Source organism: Clinocottus analis, unplaced genomic scaffold (assembly GCF_023055335.1).
Source record: "Clinocottus analis isolate CAN_PGR_092001 unplaced genomic scaffold, fCliAna1.0.p SCAF_20, whole genome shotgun sequence".
NCBI lineage: Eukaryota > Metazoa > Chordata > Actinopteri > Perciformes > Cottidae > Clinocottus > Clinocottus analis.
Genome location: NW_027175932.1, coordinates 12,759,577 through 12,785,626, shown reverse-complemented (window position 1 = coordinate 12,785,626; position 26,050 = coordinate 12,759,577). Strand labels below are relative to the sequence as shown.

Genomic DNA, 26,050 nt, shown 5'->3' with positions numbered 1-26,050 from the left:
GCATGGTTTCCACCAGCAGGTGTTTTATTTATTCATCTCGAATATGAATAAAAGAGAATTGGCTCGTGTCGTTTGCATTGTCAAGTTTAAAAGAGTACATTTATTCCTCTCAACTTCCAGAATCCATCAAAAACAATCACAACATTCAATCACCCAAACTAACCGCTGCAGTGTTTCTTCATCACCACTGGGGGCAGCAGAGCACAGCAGGTGACATCAGAGGACACATCACAGGTGTTTTCACTTGTCCAGATTAATCACAGCTCTTTCTCAATCTTGTGGGCTCACTGGACTCTAATGTACAAACTATTCACAAGGTCTTTTAATAACTTACTTTTGTTTGTCCGTCTTCAACTTTGACAAACGAGTAACTTTCTCAGTACATCATCCGCTTACATTTTTATAAAAACTTAATTTATTTTAAGAATATGTTTAGTTATGCTGGCTATCCGCTGCTCGCTTGGTTCGGTGCAACCGGAAATAGAGGGTTGAGTTAATTTTTGCTCCTTTCATTTACTTCACTGCTCTGATAATTATAATCATTCCAGCGTCTGAATACGTCGCACTTACGACCGTTTTGAGGCTTTAAAGGGGAAACAAATCCTCAAACACATGGCGCGATAATGTGTTAATAAATAAGACACATGCGACATACTTTAGATAGTCTTTAAAACACTTGTCCATTTATTAATCAAAACGACAAAAAAGGTAGCTGGAACAAGAGACACGATCGACAGACTCAACATTCAAATTCTGACAAAACATGGCGGTTCCTGTAAAGTGCCAAACAAGAAAAAAGAAAAGCCTCACTGATAACACACAATCACACACACGCACACACTCACACGAACAAACACTACATAGAAAACTAGATTTGTACACACAAACATTAGAAACCATATAAAACACCATGCCGAGCAGATGCTGGAGTGTTTTCTGTGAAAAAGAAAAGAGGCGTTTGATCAGTAGTTCATCTGCGACTCCGGCTTTTTCTCTGAGAAACCAAAGTCAGGAGTGCTCGTACACACTGTGCAATATTCATCAGTAAAAACCTTTACCCCCCCATCATCTAATACATTCTAATGCCGCTCAGAAACGAGACATTTCTGATGAAGGCACACGACAGGAAGGGCCGCTCCTGATGACGCCTTGTCCGGCGCCACGAAGATGAACCTCCCACCTAGACATCACTGATACAAACATCAGACAAGTATTACGTCCAGTGCCCACCAGTGGAAAGTATGTTCTCACTGGCGAGCAAAACAAATAAATCACCAGAAACCATGATTCGCTCCAGTTTTGTCACTGGACTCCAGACATTTCATAACTTTGGTAGCTTGTTGGCGTCCCATGAGTGAAAACTGACCCGTTGACCTGCAGATATTCACCTACAGTTCCTTTGACTAAACCATGGCTGTATCCTGTGATGACGTGATGAGCTAAGCTTAAGCTTTGAGGTTAATGCTAGAATGTTTTCTATAAAATTATATCCTTTGTCCTGCAAAAGTCAGCAAACACAAATCCTTTATAGCGGCTTCACATGTAACAAGTGAGAATGTAAACGTTGTGCAAGTTTTAGTGTTGACCAGGTCACCTGACCGCTCAATCGCCACAGAGACGGACAGAGCGTGACGCCGCTGATCCTGGGTTAAAAAAAAAAAAAGATACAAAAATAAAAGGCTGTTAAATAACATACAAAAAAAACAAAAACACAAATACATTTAAAGACAAAATGAGAAGCTTTTTGATGAGTCAGAGTTCCAACAAGTGCTGCTTTGTGACAAGAAGCCTGCCGGCTGCTCAGAGGCCGCAGAGTCACGTCCTCTGCCGCCTCCTGTTCATTTCAAAATAAGCGTCCTCGCTTGTGCCCTTGTGTTGCTGGATCTTCTTGACGACGCCCGGCTCGGTCTTTGCAGCTTTGACGTTGGGAATGGTTTTCTTCGGGGCCGGCGCCGGAGCCGCGTTCGGTGTGGCGGTCGACCTCCCGGTGGCGGGGTTGGTGGCGGCGGCGGCTGCCGGCTTTCGGCCGACCCTCTGTGCTGCGGCTGGTGTTTTCTGATTGGCTTTGCTGGCGGGGGACGGGCCCGCGTTGCCCCCCGGGACCCGCCTGGGGGCGGCGGCGGTTCCGCTCGGAGGGGCAGCCGCGCTCCGTAGAGCGGCCGCGGCGCCACGGAGAGGGGCGGCGGCCGCGTTGTTCGGGACCGGCCCCTTGGCTTTGGCTGCGACCTCTTTGCTCTTCGGCAGGGGGCAGGTCGGCTTTGGCGGCGCCGGGGACGCCGTGCGTGAACCGGGGGTGGGCGTCCGGGTTTGGGGAGTTTGCGTCGCCGCCCCTCTTGCGGCCGTCCGCACCCGCCTGGCGGCCTCTAGACGGAGGCGCGAGGCCGGGGAGCCCGGACGCCGCTGAGCGAGGAGGCGCGAGCGCTGGCTGGTGCCCGATGGCGGCCGGGCGTCTTTTGGGGCGGCGCCCCATGCTGGTGCGGTGACGGAGCGAGGCACAGGGGCGGCGATGGGGGGGGCGCCGGGGCTAGAGGGTTTGGGGCATTTGGAGGACGGCTCGGGGCAGACGGGGCTCCTGGGGTGAGAGGCGGGGCCACGCGGTGACGGTCTGAGCTTCAGTTTGGAGGCGGGGCGTGGATCTGCGCGGGCAGGCGATGGCGCCGAGGAGGGAGTCAGAGCCCTGCGATGAAGGGCGGGGGTCTGTTTGGAGCTTCCCACAGGCGTGGAGGGCAGAGAGGAGCAAGCTTTGGTGCTGGTGGTGCTGGTGGTGCTGGTGGTGGAGGACAGGGGCAACTGGGTGGGCTTCCTGAGGGAGGAAGCCGTCGCCTGCAGGTTCTTCTTGGGCGCCGAGGCGGCGCCCTTCCTGGGCAGCGTGGGCGTGCAGGCCGGGGAAGCGGCGTACGAGCGGCACGCCTGACCCGCGGACGCCGGCTTACAGGCCGAGCCGGAGGAGGAAGACGAGGACGAGGTGGAGGACGAGGAGGAGGACGAGGAGGAGATGAGGTCGTTGACCGCGGCGAGGGGGTCCATGTCGGGAGGAGGGGGCGGAGCCGCATTGCCGTGGTGACCACCCAGGCCAGGGGGGCCCTTCTGGAAGGCCAGGATCTTCTGCTCCAGAGTGGTGAACTGCAGCACGCGCAGGGGGTCGTACTTCATCAGGAAGCCCCGCAGCGTGTCCCAGCCGCCACCGACGCGCACCATCACATGTTTCCCATGGAGCATCTGATGGGGAAATAAATCAGCTGGTGAACACGTTTCCCACACACACACACACACACACACGGTTTGTTGATGTTTGTAGGCAAAAAAAATGTTTTACAGTGACGCATTCCTTCCCAAAATAGAGTAATTATGATGCAATGTGTCCAACGCGATCCGCCACTACAGAGTTATGTGTCCAATCGCGCCTCCAGTGATGCAGAGATGACTCCTACATCCGCCCCGTTTTACACAGGACCATCAGTGATAACGTGCTTCTGCTTTTTGCATTACAAAATTGACCGTTGCAACTTTTGGCTGCAATTTCCCTTTCCTGTATTTTCTGGATGGAACTGGATTCTGGATTTACTACTGAAATAGATCACTTCTTTCTTGGAGTAGCACGATAACAAACCGTCACATGCATTTCAAAAGCTCAGCGAAGGGTGCACTCACCCGGATGAACAGGGTCTTGTCCCCCAGTCTGTAGCGTCCCTCTGACAGGTACTCGATGGAGACTCGGTTGGCACAGTTGCATGGTGGGTCGTCCATGCCGTGCTCCTACGAGGGGACACAAGAGGCTCGTAAGGCGGCCATGTTGGCTGATACCAGAATCTCTTTGTAAACGTATGATGGGATTATTCTTTTCAAACCCAACAGATGGCTGGAAACCAAAGCAAACGTTTTAGGTTCTCCCATTTTTACTGCATGCATCAGCGAGCAACGATGATAAAACAGTCATCTCTCCCAAGAGGCACGAACTCACACTAGTTTAAAATAACAGGCAGCATCCGCTCCAAGCTGCAGCTCACTGACGGATATTTAAATGTGTGAAAGCAAAAATGCATCTGGGAACAAAGATAATAGTTCATTGCTTTTATCCAAACCACCTTCCACTTGAATGACTGCAGCTATCTTTAGCCCGTCTGTCTCCTCTTGAATAAACACACCCAACACCGGCGGTGTGAGGATCACGACTTGCATCAGCTGACGTTTCAGAACGTGTTGATGGAGGAGGCTCCGCGCCGAGAGAGATGCTTCAACATGAACGGTTCCTCCCTCGAGCGTACTCGATGCCGCGTGCGAGTGAGTCACGGCGGCCTGCCGGTCTGAGCGCCACGTGGTCAAGCCGAGATGCATCATACCCCGCAGGGGAGCGGGGGGGAGGGAGGGGGGGCAACGAGGCGGCCTCAAATGGGTCGCACATGGGCCGCCGACGTGACGCTAACGAGATCAGCTGTGGTAGGAACTTCGGCGCTCGCTTTCCGAGCGCGGCCAGCTGTGAACTCGGTTGTGCAGACACGAGGTTCGGCGACAGCTCGCCGGTATTGGAAGCGTTTGGTGGCAATGATACCAACCAGGTCGAGACGAGGAAGGCCCTTCTGCCAGTTTTTTGTTTGTTTTTTTGAACGTACGGCGATTAGCTTCTGGTCGCGTGTCAGGACTAGGGTTGCAAAATTCCGAGAATATTCAAAAGTTGGAAACTTTCCACGGGAATATACTGGAATTTTTGGGGTAATTTAACTGTATTTACCTTGTCATAAGCAGACATGCGTGCAAATATTGATAATACACCTTTTAAAAATTACATTTTTGACCTTTGTGACATTTTGTGAGTTGAACTTTATTCTTTCATCGAACAACGAAAACATGAACGTTGAATAAAAAAAGGTGAACTAAGTTCACAGCTCCAAAAAATGAACTAGTTCAGTTATTATTTTCAAGATGTTGCAGCTATAATTGAAATCTCTCTCTGGCTGCAGTACCGCTCTTGGCCTCTACGCAACTCAACGCTCTCTCACTCTCCAGGCATCGGGCTGAAAGGTTCAGACGCAACACTGATGACAAAAACGTTCAAAAACAACAGAATGTTTTATGTTTACGTTTATGTTTCTGGCAGACGATGTTCCCAACCAGCTGCATTCAGGGTCCAGCTGAGCTCGGCGTGCATAGTCTTGTTTTCAACTACATTTAAGTTCCTTGTTACATGCTTTTGCAAAAAAACGTAGGCACATTTTGTTTTTCAAAATTCCCAAAATTCCCGAGCCAAAATTCCCGTGGAAAGTTTCCGGAAATTGACTCTCCGCCCCTTTGAAACTCACCCCGGGCTGGTAGAGGTCGCCGTGCTGGCAGCACACGCTGAAGGTTTTGACCGCCGCGGGCGGCTCCTGCGTCATCAGCAGCGTCTCCTCCAGCTCGATCTCCTTCTCCAGCTTCACCAGCACAGGAGGCTCCACGCCGTACCTGAGACACACACACGGAAGAGTTCACGGCGTCGGCCTTTTGGATACCTGCGCGTCTTCTCCCTCCCGCTGCGCTCGAACACTCACTTGGAGACGATGCGGCCGATCTCCAGGAGGCAGAGGCAGACTTGGCGAGGCTCCTTGTGCAGCACTGAGGAAGAAGTCACGACAGTTTACGGTCAGACGACGAGAAGCAGCAGCTGCCACCTCGGCTTTCTTCAGGTTAACACTCGCAAACCAATTTAAAACGGTGAAGGGGGGGGGAGGTGTTGGTGATGAAAAGGATTCACGTGCTACATTCGGGAAACGTGACACTGTGAGCGCGTAAGATGAAGTTAGTTATCCCCAGAGGAGCCGTTGGTGATTCATGCAGAAGAGGACAGAGCTTTGGGGCCGCAACTGGAAAAGTCGCACAAGGACATTAAACTAAAGCTTATCGTATAATCACAGCAGACGTATGGCCTTCTTTCTAAAAAAAAAATGCCCCGATTCCTTCTTTTGAGAACCGTTACTTGCAATGAAGCGCCGCCCCATGCAGAGTACTCAGGCGATTGGTCTCCACAACAGATCCTATTAAACCATTAAGAAGTGAGGCTTAAACAACAGAGCTCTGCAAAGGAGCTTACAGCCGCGGTCTAGTCCGTCTCACGCTGCTAGCATCCTCCACAATAGCGTGTCAACTGTTAATAGGAGTTAACTATATTCACGTTAGCTGGTGTTCTTATTGAACGGATCAAGTCATCATCCGAGTAAATAATTAAAAGAACTCCTTAAGGAATTGGCTGCTCTTCGACTGCACGATTTCTTTCTTTACTTTACTCAAATTTCCAGGGTTTAAGTGCATGACTCGTGTGAGACAGATGGAGCCTCTGCAGTAAAAGATTTACCAGTCGATGACGGATTCTTCTGTTGTTTGGACTTTGAGCTTTGATTCCTTCACTCTTTATTAATCTGGTTATTCAAGAGGTTGGGCTGTGCTCATAAATGCCAGAGCACCAGACGCAGCTCTTGCAGAAGTTACTGTGGGTTCTTGCAACGAGCCAGATTTGCATCTACATAAGCAGGAACAGTTGTGAGATTGTATCAAACAAACAATGTCCTTGTTGCTGAAAGTTCACATTGCCCTTTGAGACAGCTTTAGTTTAGTTGGCTGGATCTTAACAAAGTGAACAAAGTGTACATGAACGAGAGAAAGGGGGAGAGCAACAAAGAGTTTCAGTAGAAAAAGTTCACTTGAAGAAAAATACAGATGGCAGGCTGATTTGACCCAACTAAAGATCTTGTTGTGTGTCACTCTGCCAAAACCTTATGGATTCAACATCTGCTTCATTTCTTTTTTTTAATGACGATGAAGGAAGTCCATAGTTTGGGCGAGATCTGCTGCCGCTCTTACCGAGGCCCTCCGACTCAAACAGGTAGGTCTCCTCCACGCCGACGTGGCGGCACCAGGCCAGGAAGTTGGCGGTGTTGTCGCGAGCGAAGAAGGAACCTGGAGAGGCGTCCCGCTTGCACGCGATCTTCCTCGTGGAGAAGAGCTGCGAGGAGGGCGGGGGAGGAGATCACCACCAGACGTTTAGCCTCACAACATCAGGACTCTCACGTGTGCCACTAACTGCGCCGCGGACTAATGGAGTCAAGAGGTTTGTCCGGTCGGTGACCCCTCTCACCTTGCAGAGCTCGGCGGGGCAGCTCTGGGAGATCTTGGTCTGCAGCACGCCGATGAGCTGGCACAGCTTCACGCCGTTGTTCAGCTCGTCCATGAAGAACTCTGCTCTCACCTCCTCGCCTGGAGAAGTGGAGAAAGGCACGATTAAAAAGATGCAGCATAATGCAAATCATCCGACTTTTGTCATCTGCAACACTTTCTTCTTTACTCCCTCTTCCCCTTCACGGTGTGTTTTTGTTTTGTTGTGTCGGTTGCTTTTCAACACAGGACTGACCTACACACTCATTTTATGGCGCTCCCACGACCCCTCGCTGTAAATCACCGCCCCAGGAAACTCAACAAAGGGTTGTGTGAACTAGTATTCACTTCGGGAACAAAATCCCAAAAAGGAAAGCCGCTAAGTGACAAAAGATTGCTTAACAAAAGTGTATTTCTGCGCACTACAACAGCCAGGCCTCGAGGCCTGAAACTCTAGATCTGCTGCACGCCACCTGTTACTGCAGCATGCGGCCCCACGGGACCCACGATCAGATTGGGCTTTTAAAAAGCCTGAAAGAAATGTGGGATGCAGGGCCCCTCGCGGTCACGGTACCGATCGCTCACGCCGAGCGGTCGTACCTGCACACATTCCTCGGGAGAAACAGTTTCACCCGTCAACAAAGGAGTCAGTTTCCAGTCGGCTTCAGTTTCCTCACTGCTCCATTGTATCGGCGGGGACAATGGACGGCGGTATAATTGTAGCGACGGATGAAATGAGGGAGTTTGTTCCACTCCCCGTTTCTGTTGTTGGGAACGGCAGCATCTGAATCTAATTACATGGGAGTCGACTGTGCGTCGGGACTTTTCCTCGCCAGGAGGGGGAACGGTCAGCACGAGTTGATTCACGTATCAGGAACATCTTTGACGAAGCCACGGCTTCTCCAATATGACACTTTAGGAACGGCAAAGCATGCACCGCAAAATAAATATACAGAATATTAGTTGCATCTGTGACATTTAAGTGTTTAAGAAGTGGAACCAGACATTGCTGTGCGTGCCGAGTTCACTCACATCTGTTTCAGAGACGATGGCGAAGCATATTACGTTCTTTCACTGGGGGGAAAGTTACTCACAAACCAAAAAAAAAAAAACAGGTGACGCTGAAGAAAAGAAAAAAACTTGATTTGTGTGTTTTTTATCCCGCCATCTTTGAGCTGTACAACATACACACGACATGCACAGCATCTAATTACTCAAAGTATAAAAGATGAGAAGAAAATGGCAACCAAACGCTGATGCCTGGTTGCCAACATGGCAGCCATCGTTAAAGGTCAGTGCCCTGCACGTGCGCAGGTTTGGACAAATCTACTCAGTCGTATGTATCCATAACACTGCGCTGTAGCTACGTCCAACTCCCAAAGAAAAACAATGAACATCTGTTTTCCCTGCAAGATGTCAAAACAACATACCAGACCGTCCGGGGGAGAACACGACGAGAGAAAACCCCCCCCCACTGGAAGCTGGAGTCGGCACGCAGCTCTTACCCAGCATGCCGCTGAGCCAGATGGCCAGGTCCTCCTGCATGGGCACCAGCGTGGCCTCGTGTCGCACTGCCAGCCACTGGTCGTACTGGAAGACGTCCCTGAGGCCGGGGCCGTGCCGCTGGGCCAACGGGCTGCGAGGGCTCCTGGGGCTCCTGGGGCTCAGCAACGGGGATTCAAACTTCTCGCCGAACCACACCTGGAGACGAGAGGAAGGGAGCGGAGGACGGAAACATTGGCGAGCATTTATGGACGCACAGAAGAAGAAAAACACACGCGCTCGAGGAAAAGAGGCGGCAGCCAACGAAGACCTCGTTAATACGAGACATAAAGGATTAGAAACAGAATAACGCCTCGCTCATCTGATCCAGACACGTAGTCCTGTTCTTATGATCTCACGCTTTGAAAGAGATGGGTCCGGGCACGTCCTCGACACGCGGTACAACAGAAACGCATCGCCGTGGACGGCTTCCACCCTGGATACAGGTTAGCCGTTCCTCCACGGCCAACACATTATCGTACTCTAGTTACCGTGCAGCCTCTGTGACGGCACGGACGACGTCAAACACTTTGTTTGCAGCACGCTCGGAGGAAAAACTACAACCTCAGCTTGCACATTATCATTATTATTATTTTTAAACGTCCTTCATCGCGCACTGACAGACAACCCAGCTCTTTTATTTTGCTGCAAACCCAAACGGCAGCGCAGAGACGATTGAACGCCGTTGCACTTGACTGATTAAATGGGTGTCTGCCGCTGGTTCACAGTCTCGGGCTCCAGGCCTGAAGCGAGCCGCTGATCACGGATGTCCCATCATATCCATCTCTACCGTCACTTCCCGGTTACATGTCCTTCCTTCTCTCTCTCGTGCTTCCACTCTGCTCCGTCTTTTACACCGACAAGACTTCACCAAGTCTTTCATGTGGAGGAGGGGGACGGAAAACAATTAGTCGGGAAAATTATTATTAAATTGGAATTGTTTTGAGGGAAAATATGGAGATAAGAGGACATATTTTCAAACCAAATTGTCTTAAAGAGATAGAGAACGACAAAGCGTCTTTTCCTCAGAAACCGCATGACGTTATTGACATGAACAAAATGTCAATGTTGTTTTGTCTCAACTTTTTAAGTGTTCCCAGGCAGCAGGAGGGGCAATGTAGAAACCAGCGGCAGATGTGCACGATGACGACTTGTCCAGACGTTGCATAACACACACACACACACACACACACACACACACACTCTGCTGACATCTGTTGGAGAAGCAGCCTGTAATCTTCGTGTCCGTCACATGCCGTCGAGCAATAACGAGACGCGCTGCGTCCGCTGCAGTAAACGAGTTGTTGTGACTGAAGTGAGGCTCTGATTTAGTTGCGGTCTCGAGTTCATCGTGTTTTGGTCGGCCTACAAACTGGAAACCTTCCGGCATGTTGAACAGAGAGGCTATTATACATGTACTGTATACATGATGTACTGCTGATGCCCCGAGAGCACTGCTGGGATACTACCGACTGTGTGTGTGTGTGTGTGTGTGCGTGCGTTGACTTGGACTATGTAAAGGGAACCGGTGAGCAGGACTAAATCTCACAACGCTAAGTAGGAAAGATTAGGACTAATTAGAGTAACAACAAGTCTCAATTCATCAGGACGGGTTCAGGTTTGGTCATAACACTCAGCTTTTAACCTCAACGCGTCGCCATAATGAGGGGATCTTTTGTTCTAAAAGAAAGGAAAACTCAAATATTTTGTGTAGATAAACTGCAAAAAAACCTCAAGGGACAATGATTTAGTATTACGCCGCCGTGAGATTGAATCTCAAGTGACCTTTACACCCTGGTATGGGTCACCCTTACAGTTCCCATGATGCAACTCAACAGCATCTGTCTTACATCCTGTGAATCCTAAATGACCACATCCTTCCAAACTATTATTATTATTATTATTATTATTATTATTATTATTATTATTATTATTCCAGTTAATGATGCAGACTCCCCCCAGGCCCAAGCAGACACACTCATGGTGACACAGTTTGTTTGTTTGTAACTTAGTAAAGAAGTTGCTTTGTAAACAGTCTCCAGTGGTTTTCCTTCGCAGTCGTTCTCTTTGTAAACTGAACTCTTTGTAAACTCAACTCTTTGTAAACTCAACTCTTTGTAAACTCAACTCTTTGTAAACTCAACTCTTTGTAAACTCAACTCTTTGTAAACTCAACTCTTTGTAAACTCAACTCTTTGTAAACTCAACTCTTTGTAAACTCAACTCTTTGTAAACTCAACTCTTTGTAAACTCAACTCTTTGTAAACTCAACTCTTTGTAAACTCAACTCTTTGTAAACTCAACTCTTTGTAAACTCAACTCTTTGTAAACTCAACTCTTTGTAAACTCAACTCTTTGTAAACTCAACTCCTTGTAAACTCAACTCCTTGTAAACTCAACTCTTTGTACACTCAACTCTTTGTACACTCAACTCTTTGTACACTCAACTCCTTGTAAACTCAACTCCTTGTAAACTCAACTCTTTGTAAACTCAACTCTTTGTAAACTCAACTCTTTGTAAACTCAACTCTTTGTAAACTCAACTCTTTGTAAACTCAACTCTTTGTAAACTCAACTCTTTGTAAACTCAACTCTTTGTAAACTCAACTCTTTGTAAACTCAACTCTTTGTAAACTCAACTCTTTGTAAACTCAACTCTTTGTAAACTCAACTCTTTGTAAACTCAACTCTTTGTAAACTCAACTCTTTGTAAACTCAACTCTTTGTACACTCAACTCTTTGTACACTCAACTCTTTGTACACTCAACTCTTTGTACACTCAACTCCTTGTAAACTCAACTCCTTGTAAACTCAACTCTTTGTAAACTCAACTCTTTGTAAACTCAACTCTTTGTAAACTCAACTCTTTGTAAACTCAACTCTTTGTAAACTCAACTCTTTGTAAACTGAATTTCATCCATTTTAACATCCAACTTTGACCCATTTCCCTGATTGCTTCAATTCTCTGAGTAATTTGATTGTCTAGAAAAACATTTAGCTATTAAGGCCCTCTGGTCACTGTTACTATTGAGGACATGCACACGCAAGCTTGTCAAAAGCGACATCATTGCCCTGAGGAAGGTTTTTTTCCCTCGTCCTCCTCAGGGTGACCTTTGAACCCAAAAAGGTGGTTGGGGGAAGAGACTGTGGAGCGTGCCGATAAAAAAAAGGGGGAGAGAATACCTGATGGTCCAGACGGCAAAAAGGTTACTGCACTTCAAAAAGGGATGAGCCGACACACACACACACACACACACACACATTACATAACACGGTTCAGAAGGGCGAGCTTCCCTGCGGCGTACTGGAGCTTCACAACAACACATGTGCCTTTCTCTACAGAGCTAATTAGAAAGTAAAGCGGCGTAGTGTAGCGCTCAGGAGTTACGTAAAAGGGGAAAGTAATACGCGCCGTCACCTGACAGCGTGCCGGCTCACAGAGCGCGCTGGGCTTTCACAGCAGCACCAGTGTTGTGAAGTACAATCTGCACTGCACCGGGTACAGAGAGGGTTAATCTGGGCTTCCTTCATCACTTCTGGAATGTGGATCGGTAATCCTGCAACCAAATGCCGCAGACAGAGGCCTGTATGTTACTCTTCTTTACGCGGGAGGGGTTTATCTGACGCTCTTAACCTGAGCCACTTCTACCATGGACGACTGAGCGAGCCAAAACAACAGCAGGAAGGTCAGAGGGAAAAGTGGGAAGTAACAATGAACTCCAAAAAAACGTGAATCTGGATGTGAAATTGAAAGATGAAAATGATCATTAGAAAAGATCATGATCTTCTCTGGTTCTCCAAAGATCCTGTCCCATTATATAAGCTGCCTTCATGAATGCATCATCTGTTCATATTATTACAAAAACCTTCTCATTGTGCGTCAATGATGCACGTATAGGAAGCCCGTAAGCAAGCGGGGAGGAAATGAAAACGCTCACTGTTCTTTTCCCACTGTAGCTTTATCAGATGCTCAGCGACACTTGAACTAGAGGTTACGTTTTAATCACAATAAATAATGCCGTTTCTCCATCCTTTTTCTACTTCATAAACTTCCCATGGCCTGCATGTTGACTTTTGACCTCGCAGGATCACAACTAAACCCGGGGCTGTTTGGTTCGGCCGCAACGAACTAACGAGGTCACGCTGCTCTTTTCAAACACTCCTCAGGCTCCTCAGGCGTCGTGTTTGGTCATTCAGGTCCAGAGTGTGTGAGAGTTTCTACAGCCAGCTGACAAAAGATGCTGCAAGGAGACAACTCGCCCTGCTCATTGATCAGCCGGACCCCCGCAGACATTATCGCTTGCAACTGCTTCTACCGTTGCATTAACAGACGCGCGCGTACGCCACCAGCACTTCCACGAGTGCGTGCATTTTCAGCGCGGCTGGACGGAGCGATCAGGAGTGTGACCGGTGATGCGATGTGACGGCGCTCTACATGGGCAGTGAAGCTCCCAGCTGAGCTCTGGGAGAAGCTGCGGTGGCGACCAGTCACGGTCACCCAAAGGCGGCCGGAGACGGATCGATACCCTCGCAGGGCGCCTTCGATTACACCCGATACCGGCCTCGGTGCTCTAGATTCAGGCTCCTGTTTTCAGTAACCTTGCAGGCATTAACAAAACATGTCGGCTGCACGGCGGACAATCAAGAGGCTGTTTTATTGCATTTGCTCTGCAGCTTTTACAGAGAATTATAAACCACCTACTGTCGTTTCCTCTGCTCTTTGGTGTAGAATAGGTCGCAGTGGAAACCAACGTGAAGCTAACCTGTCTAGTTGCAGTTTACATTCACGTCTGTACAAAATAACTTCATAATTATATCCTATTGGACGTGTGAAATTGGTGACAATGATCTTTGACCAGCACTTTTTTTTTTTAAATCAGCTCATCCGTGAGTCACAAAAATGGACGGACAACAAACGAAAACACAGCATGTCTCTGAGGCATAAAAACAACCGAGAACCGGTTTTGAGGCATTCATTTGCACGTTAAACTACTCTGACCCACGTTTTCAACAGAGTAACAATCATTTTGGGGAAAGGGAATGCAGCGTACGACCGATCAAACCCTCTAACACCCAAAATAACACTTTTGTTGCAGCTGAAGCTCCAGCGTCGCCTTCACAGCCTCGTCAACACGTCGCCTCAGACGATTCCTGACACATGCTGTGCGCGCAGCCCTGGAATACATATTTTTACATATCCACGGTCCAAGACGGGCGGGGAGCGCCAGAACTATTACAAACCAGATGACAGAGAGAGAGAGAGAGAGAGAGAGACACAGAGAGAGAGAGAGAGAGAGAGAGAGAGAGAGAGAGAGAGAGAGAGAGAGAGAGAGAGAGAGAGAGAGAGAGAGAGAGAGAGAGAGAGAGAGGTCTTTCTCAACGAGGCGCTTGTCATCTGACAAATCTGTAAGACGATACGTTTGTTGTTTTGAGGTTTTGGGATGGCTGACATCTCGTTGCTGGGAGTGAAAGTGAAGGGAAATAAAACACAAGAATAGGGTTGAACATTCCACCCACTCCCACTACAGAAATGTGCGGAGAAAGTCCTCGGGGGCCGAGCAGCGGAGCGGCAAGACAGCGACACAGGTGGGCTCGCCGCAGTTGTTCAGTGGGAGACAGATGTCCGCACTTCTTTATTTAACCGGAATAACTACAGCACACAACGTTTGCCCGAGTGGGGAACACAGATTGATGACTCACCGCTTGGACACGAAGAACGGCAGCAGATTCAGGTCACGCTCAGCACGACTGCAGTGAAACTAGTTTCCGAATATGTTGAAATTTAAACCATGTGAAACTGTCTTACTCTCATCTCAAACTTAAACCGCTATCCACAAGAGACCTAGAGGACTAAATGTCCCCACTCGGCCAATAAAAAGTGCACCTAACCCAATCTAGACGGCGATGAGCCTACCTGGATGCCAGTCTGGACAGCCATGACGGATGATTCACTTCTTCATTCTGCGGAGAGATAAGACGGAGACTTGGGTCAAAAAGAGATCAGATCAAAAGGGTACGCTTGAGGATGCTCAGATGGTCGTTCAGAAACAGTTCGGTACGTTTTAGAAACATCCTGCGAGAGTTTGATGAGAATCATCGTGTCCGTGTGTCAAGCGGAGCCATGACACAAGTTGCTGAGCTTATTCTGAAGGCTAAACGCAGAGGGAAACAAGAGGTTTACGACACACTGGAAGCATTTGTTGGTGAACAGACGCCTGGGAGCTCCTAAATTCAGATAACTGTAAATGACTAGCAATAAACATGGCAATGGCACCTGCATATGAATGAGCGACCGGTCATTCGAAGGAAGAATTTGCATGATTAAACCCCCCAATCCAAAACTACCATATGAGGCTCATTGTGTAAAACGTCAGCCATCGGTGACTGTATAATAACAGCCTCAACTACGGTGATGTCGTTATTAAAATACATTTCAAGTTTAATGGCCTATAAAGGAATTATGAAGTGTACTTTATGGAGGGTTTTCGATCTCAAAACTGCTTCAATGTAATTAAACACACAATCTATTCAGGGGGAAAATGTGCACGACGGCGACAACAGCTCTGCTAACTTGTGTTTGTACCAAAGGGAAAATTCAAAATACGTGAAAATTAGCAAACGCTGCAAGTTATCCTCAATCACTCGTACAAGCCGCTTAAGAACAAATGGGTTGTTCCAAGGGGTTCTTGCATGAGGCCCAATGATCTTTAAGCTCCACACAGACTTTGATTATCCCGTCTTTCTTCAGACACGAGGCTCTTCCGCCTGCAGGACACCTTCACTGTCGTGGTGATTCCTCTGCAAAACCCCTCAGCCATGGGGAAAGCAGCCAGACATCCGAGTCTTCCTGTTCGGACTTTGTCACGAGCGTGTCATCTAATTTACAAGACAGAACATTTTCAATTTGCAAGTCGTCCTGGTGAATCGGATGGAAAGGTTTAATACCATGGAGCCGCCATGGCCCGAGGAGTGCAGTAAAGAACGTCAGAACGGACAGTCGAACATTGATAGAAGCTGCAAGCGAGCACTCGGGATGCTGCGAACGTCCCTCTGGGTAAAAACCAGCCGGGATGTTTTTTTTATGACTCGTAGTGATCCGGCTTTCTCACGAGGAAGTGATGAGGTTAGCCCGAGTGCTCCGCTCTGCCCTTTCCCCACACAGGATGTGAAGGATTACCCCGAAGCTCAACTATCCCCAAGGGGGGTGCGTCTGACAAAGAGAGGCGGTGGGCGGGGGGGGGAAAGCAATCACATGCAAGTAGATCCTAATAACACTGATAATTTGGCAAACACAGCTGAGGCAATAGTCTCCCGACACCACCACCCCCACCCCCCAATCTCTGCAGACACAGAAACATCACCTCCTAAACCCGTCAATGTGCACAAAGGCGGGTTTGTCAAACTTCTAGTCGCTTTCCCACTTATGTCATCACGTGCAGAGTGATGATATCTTATGAGGAGCAAAAGAAAAAACCCCTCCTGCACAGAAACACCTTGAGAACCATTCAGACCACCTCTGTTCATCCTGCGTGCCGTCATCCGACACCGACGCTGCAGCTCGGGGCAGAGAAGATGCAAGTCAGCGGGACGAGGACGGGACGGGATGACGAGGCAAGACAACTTACCTCAGGACAAATTTTTTTTAAAAAAAGCAGGTACGGTTGTCGAGCGAGGCGGCTCCGCCGAACAACTGCGATCAGCCTCAAAAGCACATCCTCATCGATGGAGAGTCCATGAAATAAAGGAAACCCTGCGCTCAGTGCTGTCCGGCCAGAGAGTCTCTCTCCTCTGTGGCTCCACGAGTGAGCGGCGAGGGAGAGGCAGCGAGAGAATGACAGGGAGGGAGGATGGATGGGAGGAGGAGGAGGTGCAAACAGAGAGCCCTGACTAATGAAGTGGCTATGCTCCGCTAAGCCCCGGCCTCCCCCCCCCCCCACCCTCCTGTCACGGCGGGACCCTCTCACAAAGCCTCTATTGTTTTCTTAGCTTGACACACACACACACACACACACACACACACACACACACACACACAGGAACTCCCCAACCAGGACTTGATGAAATGTAATGATGAGATGGAGGTGACGGGTGGGGTTACCTCCACTTCCTTCTCATCCCCCACCTCCCTCTAGCCTCACTAGTACGCGTCCCCTGAACCTCCTGAACCAGCACTCAGCAGAAAGTTTTGCGGGTGGGAAGCAAGAAAGACAATGAGCTCGCCTCTCCGTTTCTCGGCGGCGGCTCATGAGCGTCGAGAGAGAGCACCTGCACGCGAGGAACACGAGCACGTTTTGTTTCCTTGGAGAGCGAAGGACATGACGTCACACACTCAACCCGGCCGCCCAGATGTTGGTTTTTCCACAGCTGCTCTGGTGACGACAGTGCCGTTGGGCGGAGATGCAGCATTAGCGAGGCCCGTGTGGTGGACGCGCCGTGTGAGGTGTTACGTGGAAGAGTCCCGGGTCACCGCGTCGCTCACGAGGCCGAACGATCACATGAGAGTAGACAAATTATTCCAGCTACGCAAGCGCTTTCCATATGTTGTTTGTTTTATTTCTTCAATTCATCTCGCCTTGAAAACACACATGCACACAGTGATGCCTTGTGCGCTTGAAAGATTCAATGGCTTCAGATTCTGAAATTCAAGAGAATTGTGTTTTGTAATTGTGATTTTATCATTTCAAGAATCTCTTCAAATTCGCTTGAAGTGGTTTCTGTGATGGGATATGAGGATATGAACTGAGCTTTCACCTCCTCAGAGTGTTTAGGCAGCTAAAGTAGAGGGCGACTGTGGCTCAGTGGTTAGCGTGCCCGTCCTTCAATCGGTGGTTCGAGCCCCGGCTCTGCCAGTCCCTGTCCTTGTGTCCTTGAGCAAGACATCTAACCCTGAATTACTCCCCGTTGCTGTGTCTACGTTGTGTAGAGCAAAAATGCTAGTCGCTTTGGATAAAAGCGTCAGCTAAATGTAATAATGTAAAGTGAGCGGTGCAAAGAGGAGCAACTAAACGCTAAACTGATTCAAATACTTCTGGATGAAGCACGAAAGACTATTCTTAAATTCTGGATTTCTAAAGATACCCCTTCTACGAACGAGTGGTAGAAGGGGATTTTATCCACGCCCTCCATGAGAATGTCGAGGGATTTGTTAAGATATGCAGACCGGTCTTAGACACGGTGGACCCTCTGGACTGGACTCGCTCTGCCAGGTTGAAAAACACTGGTGCTGATGCCGAATTCATGTCAGACTGGTGATGTGTGAATATGTTACTATCTTCTATGCTTTAAAGTTTTAGAGTTCTGTCTCGCGAAATAATTTGCATGAGAATTGAATGGAAACAGGGCTGCCGACTGATCAAGCTTCATTTGTGGCATCTTGATGGAGCCGGAGAGGAGTCCGAAAGAGTCAGCGGAGTCTTTTAAAGTGTCCTCTTTGCCCCAAAGCGGAAAAGCCAGAAACAGTGTCCGACCGGCGACATTTAGGATTTCAAAAGGAGGGGAAACAATCCAGAATGGCTTTGCTTCTTTTCAGCACGCAGGCGTGCAAGAAGGCTCCCTCTGAACAACACAGGACAAAAAGGGCAAATCTTTGGCTCTGGCCTCCAGTTGTCTGCATCTGGGGCCCCGGCAGGGCCCGAGAGCGTGACTCCCTGCAGGGACCAGAGGCACCCACACAGCCAAATGTCAAGAGCGGAGGAGGGCCAGAGAATCAGAGCCAAAACAAAAGGAAGGGAGAGGCGAAGACAAAACATGTTTTATAATGGTGAACTTGGGAGCGGCGCGCTGCAAAGGGCAGGGCTCGACACGGCGACACCGACACGACCACGCACATTCCCAGAGCGTTGCCGGGAGGAACGAGGGCCGACGGTGGCCGCGCTCTTCTGCCGTCCATCTGAAACGTGTCGCCTCCCTGCTTCTGTGGACAAAACAAGAGGTTTGCTTTCAAGAGATTTGGCAGTTTTGCAGACTCTGCTCTTTGATTTCTGTGCAGCTGTTACATCTTTGTTTTGTTTTTTTAAAAGGCCTTTCTGAGAAAGCCACGTCGACAACTTTCCGGGAACCCCAATTCCCCGTTCGGTTTACTCAAACATTGGCGTTTGTTCTGGCGCACATGTGAGCCGTTCCTGTACTGCTACTGAGTCAAAGAGGCAGAAGCCTAGTACACAAAAGATGGTCAGGTCTGGGTTGACCAACCTGTATTTCTCGTTAAGAGACAAATAAAAAGCTTTGTTGTGTGTTTTATCCCCTCAGGAGAAGTAACATTTCCACAGAATGAACTCGACAACCTTTGAAGCCTCAACTTCAGATCATGTTTCCAGATGTTTGTAAAACAGAAAAGCATTGCGGTGTCCCGTGTAATCCATTAAAGAAACTGCAGATTAGTTGTGCAATATTTATATGATTATAGCTACATTTCCATTCATGGAAATTACATTTCAAAGTGGATAAGATGCTTGCAGGGCTCCAACACAGTCACAAACTAACAGAAAATTAAGAATTTAATGAGGCTGTGTCAATTCAATAACATCTTGCACAAATTTGATTTAAAAAGGGATAAATCAATATAAAGTGCCCTGAATAATTTAGCTAACTTTCCTCATTAAGGAGCATGTTTTTCTCTTAAAGTGCTCCATCCATTTTCCACTTCCTGCCGGCGAAAAGCTGCTGAATAAATGAAAAGAATTGTCTTTGTCCCAGTTGAAATGAGCAATATGACAGACTCGGAGTCTGTTGAAGGAAGAAGATCTGGTGCGAGCCTCCCTGTAGCCTGACCTCAACATCGATGCTGTGTGTGTTTTGTTGAGGGTGGGGGCGAGACATCTGTCCGCATGCTGCCCACGCAGGTCGCCTCGCTCTCTGGTCGCAGCTAGTAATCAGTTAAGAGGATCAGCGCTATTCCAGACAGCGGAGTTGCGTCCACCTCCACGCACGCCGTCGTCACACACACACACACACACACACACACACACACAGAGCACGTGGCGCACGCGTGCAGCCCTGCGGTACTCCGGCGGTGCATGAGAGCACCCGTGCAAATAAAAAAAAAAAAGAAATGAAAGAAATGAGAACAGATTACGTAATGAGTTAAAAGTAGAACGTTCAGGCGCTGATGACCTTTTGATTTTCCACTACACGGTACTGTGCACTCGTCAGGGGAAACATGATGAGCAAAAAAATAAAAGCTGAGTCGGTTTGCACTTTTAAGAACCACTAGTGGTCTTTGAGGTGTTTCTTGAGCCCCCCTTTAGGGCAAGAAATATGTTGTTTCATCATTTAATCCTCTAAAAAGGTTCATTTTTAGGTTACAGATGACGTGTGCTCCGTGCAGCTTTCCCTCCTCTGTCTTGTTTGTTTATCTAACCAGGAGCTCGGGGCCTGGAGGTTAGGACACCTAAAGAGACTTTAAGATCGGGAAACATGTCTACATGAAAGTTTCTCATGACGTCCTTCATCTAAATTTGACCTGTAAGCTTTTGTTTGCAGCCCGACCTCAAAGAACTCAAAAACAACTTTAAAAAATACAAAAGTGTCTCCAGTGTACACCACCCTGCACGTGATGGAGTCTTAAGGGTTCAGTGGGCTTCATTCAAAGTGCTTGTTGGATCATTGGACAAGAGCCTGAATGTCACCGTTAGTTTCTAGCGCATCGTGGCCTGTAGACGCAGCTTTCGTTGCGTCATGTATTCTCCGTTAGGATTCTTCTGGACACAGGGTTTTTGAAAGAAGGGGCCCTATTTTTAGGCATTTCATTTGAGAACTTGAGCAGACAGAAACGGATGAGTAATACCTTTGTGTAGCCAGTACCCGTGGTGTGAAGTGGCTGCGGGCCAGTGAACCTCCTGTGGCCTTCCCACTTCCCTGCAGTCCACACGGTTCCCCTGGGCCAAACTTCCCCCCCCGAGGATACCAACTCCTCCTCTATTAAACTCCTTCCTGCTGAGCCCTTTGTGTCTGGACTTAATTACCCCGTCGGTGGATGGTTTCATTTGGAGCCCGGCGTCCCCCCTTTTCATTACAGATGGGGCCCGGCTGCGAGAGGGAAATTCATTCAGTTGAGGAGAATGAAAAAGTAAACATATACGTCAACGGTCTGTTGTCGAACTGAGCACAACATCTTCAATGACACTTCACTTTCTAAAGCGGTTCGGTCCCCCACGGGCCTGTACAAGCTTGCTCATCACGGTTTTCATGGTAAAAGACAATCTCCCCCCCTTTCAAGCAGGATTAAAACATTTCTTGGCCCCTTTCCTCTCGTCCTTGTTGGAGAGGTCTTTTCCTTAGAGGTGAGACACGGTGAGTAAAGTCCATCTTAAAGGCTTGAATGAGAAGGAGCCACCTGCCAATCCCATTTTGATTTGTGTGATGCTAATCCACAGCTCAGTACACGGCACCGGGTCCTCACAGAGACTTCAAAGCCCCTCGCTGCGCAGGATCAGAGCTCCCTGCCTCGCCGCCCATAACCTTGGCCAGTAGAGGAACAGACGCGTACTGATGCCAGGAGGGACCATCATTAAATGTGAGCCGCCACACAACATTGTACTCGGCTCAAACGGAAGATACAATCAGACATGTACAAAACCACTTTAAAAACTCGGGTCACTTTTCTAAAAAGGACATCATGAGCCAATCGCATCTTTCCTGTCTGTAGTCTTGGAGAATAGGTCACACTCTCGTGGCCGCCACGTCCGTCTCCGTCGACAAAGCCGGTGGTTGTTTAAAGTCCTTCAGCAGAAGATACAAGAAGCCAAATGAACACAACGTCTAAGACGAAAACACTTGACAGCAATTCCTCACAACATTTCACACCTTGAAACAGTAACAAACGTACCAAATAAGCAATATTTGCCCGTTTAGGAGAAGAGGACGTTTGTATGGTGACTCCAATAGTTAACAGTAACTTCACGAGGCGACGGCCAATCCGCTCTATGTTAAGTTTTGCCATTTACGAAAACATGAATGAATGAATGAATGAATGGGAGCTGTGTGAAGCAGTCAGGTGACACATCATATGCACTGGTTTGCTTAAACAAGCGGAGGCCGGGCTTATGTTTAGAGCGTCTGTGTCACTGCGTCTCAGTCATCCACGTTCAGATGTTCATGACTTTGTCTGAAAACATTACTACACGGAGCTACGGCCAAACCACAACTTAGCCGTTTCCCAACCACCATGGCACCAACTGCAAAGCATGAACTTACAGTTTCAAACTGTTCCTTTCCACAGACCCTCCACAGTACACATGATGACAGCATTCAGTCGGTTGAGTCAATCAGCAGTGGCCAACGCAGGCCGGCAACGCATCCTTTCAGCTGCAGCAGGCCGGGCAAGATGCCCACTCTCTGCCGTTTCTGCTGACCTCAAACACACACACACACACACACACACACACACACACGGCCAACTAACTGCAATGACATCATGGCTTCAGTCGCAGCGCACAAATGAAGCAGGGCAGCAGTTTGAAAAACCTGATCTCACTAACACGCCATCCTGACCGTTGCTCTTTCCTCTGCTGTCATTTTCAAAAGCTTTGCAACTGAAGGTCATCCCATAATGAACCGGACATCACGTGTTCTTTTAAAACGCACCGGCACGTGAAACTGTTGACAGAAACCAGGAGGGAACAAACGGTCGCAAACATACTGGACGTCTCTTACTTTAAACCGACAAGTGTAAACAGAGTCTGCGGGCTCCGCCTTCATTGTCAACATTAGTTCATCACGTGAACACTTCCTTTATTTAAATTATTTTAGTCTTTGTGAGTTCTGCCAATCATCTTGGATGTGTTATCCACAAACTGAGATCGACAGCGTCCAGCCATGTCACAAGCTTCAGTTTAGATAAGCCTCTGTAGCCTAAACAGCCCCGTCTCCCCTTCCCATCTCTTCACAGGTCAGGCTGAGGAGAGCGTAGAGGTCGAGGGGGTCGTCTCACTCAGCCTAATGAGCCGTGTTTGTTTGTCACATAATAATCCTAGTTTGTGTGTGTGTTGGTTGGGGGTGTTACCTTTCACCTTAATAAGCCTCACCAGTGCTAAGACCAGGTGGGAGAAACCTGCGCGCCCTTTGACCTTTTAGTAAGCGCAGGTCCACCGAGAGGATTTTTAAAGGCTGATATAATAACGCTCGGTTTGGAGAATTATTTTATACGACTGCGCTGTCATCGGCCACAATCGGAGACCCAACATGAATATAAAAGGGCAGTGAAAGCACGTCTTCAGCAGTGACATAAAAATTAAAACTATGGAAAAATCTAATGAAACATGACGGACCTAAAACTTAGAGGATGTGACAATGAAAACTGTTTAAGTTACAGTTTTAATGTCAGGAAATCAGACTTAAAACCAACGAAATGGAAATGTCTCACCAGCCTCCAGATGAGGAGTTTAGCTCTAAAATTGTAACAATTACTACTGTATCCACATTAGGACCTTAAACACTGTTTAATCAGTTATCTTACATATACAATGTTTCTATCCCTATTTACACAAGCTGCTATGCAAACATTTACAGTATCTACACGCACCTACAGAACAACAAACACACACAGGCCACACACACACACCCCACTGTTCCCTTCCTGTAAGCTGTACCCTAAATAAATGAGGGGTAATCCAAGATTGCATTATCATTTCTATTGTGTTCACACGCAGCATCGCAGCCCATATGTGCATTTTTAACTCATTAAGCCTGCTTTGTCTCATTCGGTGTGTGTGTGTGTGTGTGTGTGCGCGCACGTGCCTCGGCCTGAACTTCCTTCGGGGGCCCTGGCAGGCCCAAACCGCGAGGCCTGATGCCAAAGATCAAGCAGATGGTGGTTCTGAAGATAAGTTGGAGTTGGGGCTGCTCTTCATTGAGAGCTGGGCAGTGACAGCTTGGCCTGAAACAGAGGGCCGCACTGTATGTCCAGCGATTTGGTGACAGACCGTTGTTCAGTCTCAGGACGAGTTGGACAACATCGTCGCGATGCACTCCGGGAAGCAAACAGTACATGGACTCAAAAAGAGGCTCCTTCAGATACTTTTAGTGAACACTACTCAGCATCAAACAAAAACAAAAAGCAGTCGACCGCGTCACTCGATGCCGGTCGGTTCCTCCACAGCTGAGCAGGGGAAGCCAGCATGCTGATTGGTGCTGCACGGGATCAATAGTGGAAAATATTGGGCGGCGTGCTGATTAGTTACACAAGTGCAGAGACAATGTTGTTATCACGTTCTGTGAAACTTTCAATGGACAAGTCCACGTCCTATAGAAACGAATCCAGCGACAGGATCGTAGAGCTAAATCACAAGGCCATGAACAGAAATGTTGCTGTTGTGGGGATAAAAATACACATGTTCTCCATGACCTCCACGCCAGCTTCTAAGGTGCATGGCCAGTGTGAATGTCAATCCCCTGGTGTAACCGTCTCTCTGCAGGAAGCACCTGCAGAGCATTGGCTTCATCCTCTTTCCTCAGACAGGAAACCAGGATTGTCACAATGTAGGAGACTTCATATTAATGTTTCCCTCTGTATTGTGCCGACACAATATGGAATCCCAGCAGGGTAAATGTGTGTGTGTGTGTGTATGTGTGTGTGTGTGTGTGTGTGTGTGTGTGTGTGTGTGTGTGTGTGTGTGTTTTGATTCAATTTCACCCTCCCTCTCTCTCTTCACCACAAACACAACATTCACTTAATGATTAATCCCATGATCCGCCACTGCAGCCAAACATTGACTAGGAGACACCTGCACCTGTAAACTGCTGCTCCTCCATTTATTCACACCTGTCAATCAAAAACAAACAAACGCGTGCACGTCTGTGACAAGCTCCACAGAAGCACCAGACCCGTCAGTGTCAATTAACGACCATGACGTCACAGTAGACTCGGTGAAGGGTTGGTTTAAATGAGATAGTGGCTCGCGCATCGTGTATTTAACGTTTGAGTCACGAACATCACCAGCGCCTTCAGCCGAGAGTGACGTGGACGTCACGGAAGAGACGTTTTAGCTCAAGCTAAATATTACGCTGTTTAATATAACACAAATACATAACGAGCATTATACTTTACATATTGCGTTGGCGCTGGACTCCTGGCAGCTTGCCAAGGCAAGTATCCGTGTTTTACTGTACGTATTAGTTTAAAAGCACACTGGACTGCACTTGTGCACAAAATAACGGTGTTTTTTTTTTTAGCATTTCATCCTGGAAGCTTCCACGAGGCTCCCTCATGGGTTTTGGGGAGAAACAGGAGGAAAAAAACTTTGTCCTCACCGGCGAAAACTTCGGACAAACTTATTAAGCCGTTTATTTCCGTGAAGATGAAGCAAAGGTTTGAGACTTACCAGCAACACTGAAGGGTGTGAAGTTTTCAAGCAGAAAGTCTGAGCAGGATGTGTTCATTTAAAGCCTTTTTTCTCTCTCTCCTTGTGGAAATCTTGAGTTGGTACTCCAGTTGTCGGGAGTTACTCATGCTCTCCGCTGCTGTGTGTTGTGGGCATCGCTGTTCGAATCAGCCAATCAGAGCGCTCGGTTTTCTGGGGGCGGGGCCACGAGCTCACCTGAGTGTCATTTTACTGAATGATGAAAACCCATTCATGAAAATGAAATATAAGTGCATCATCTGAATGACGGGTGAGATGGAGAAAGAAAGTACAGTCAGTCTTTATTTTAGTTTCGTTTTCTTCCCTTTTTCACATTGTTTTTATGCAGTATTTTACTTCTCAGCTCCTCCCTCATCTGTTTTAGGAATCCAACCGCTTCCTACTATGACTCTATGCTCTTCACTTGTTTGGTTTGTATGCAGTTAAATGCACCATAGAAAAACAACACACATTTTTTGTTTAAACTGCATGACTTTTGATAAGAAACTGTAGTGGCCGATCTACGTGTCTGCCACTCTGCTGGGTGCGGGATAAGATCCTGTTTCTCACACACTGCTTCAGTAAAAGAGTCCAGCCGTTGGTATATCTTTGGCGGTTATTTCCCGTTTAGTTATAGACTGACGGCAGTTACATGTTGTTATTTTGTCTTCCTGATCTGTTTACGAAGCACTTCAGTTTAGCGCTAAAACCGTCTGCTCTCCCCGTCACCCGTGCATCATCAATCCCTCTTGCTCGTACCGGTGCCCCGTATTTAAACTATCACAGTAAAACACACATTACCACAATAAAATACACACCCGTGACTAATGGCTCCTACAGCTTATGAGCATGATTTTGAAACAATGGTCATTTCTTGCCCGTGCAACATAAACATGAAGTGTGTCCTTATTTGGTGTAATAAAAATGCTTTCTACTCATTTCTGTATTGTGTCACCTTTTGACAAATGTGCAAGTTCAGTTTGTGTCAAACTAAAAAGTTGCTACATGTTAAAAAAAAACAAAACTAAATATTTAATGAAAAATTAGAT

The 26,050-nt window shown here is 47.9% G+C and overlaps 1 protein-coding gene across 2 annotated transcripts; it reads right to left on the bottom strand.

The window, feature by feature from the left end:
* Window positions 1-676: 676 nt before the first annotated feature.
* gas2l3 (growth arrest-specific 2 like 3) lies at window positions 677-25,108 on the bottom strand. 2 transcript variants are annotated; one of them, XM_068586964.1, is made up of 9 exons: window positions 24,984-25,108; window positions 14,579-14,625; window positions 8,628-8,823; window positions 7,106-7,224; window positions 6,832-6,973; window positions 5,526-5,589; window positions 5,298-5,439; window positions 3,652-3,756; window positions 677-3,219 (listed from the first exon to the last, which is right to left on the bottom strand). In XM_068586964.1, the coding sequence occupies exons 2-9, from the start codon at window positions 14,600-14,602 to the stop codon at window positions 1,816-1,818; spliced, it is 2,196 nt and encodes a 731-aa protein (XP_068443065.1). In that variant the 5' UTR covers window positions 14,603-14,625; window positions 24,984-25,108; the 3' UTR covers window positions 677-1,815. The 2 variants fall into 2 exon arrangements, with proteins under 2 accessions (XP_068443065.1, XP_068443066.1); XM_068586965.1 differs by lacking the exon at window positions 24,984-25,108 and adding an exon at window positions 16,290-16,439.
* Between the last annotated feature and the right edge of the window lie 942 nt (window positions 25,109-26,050).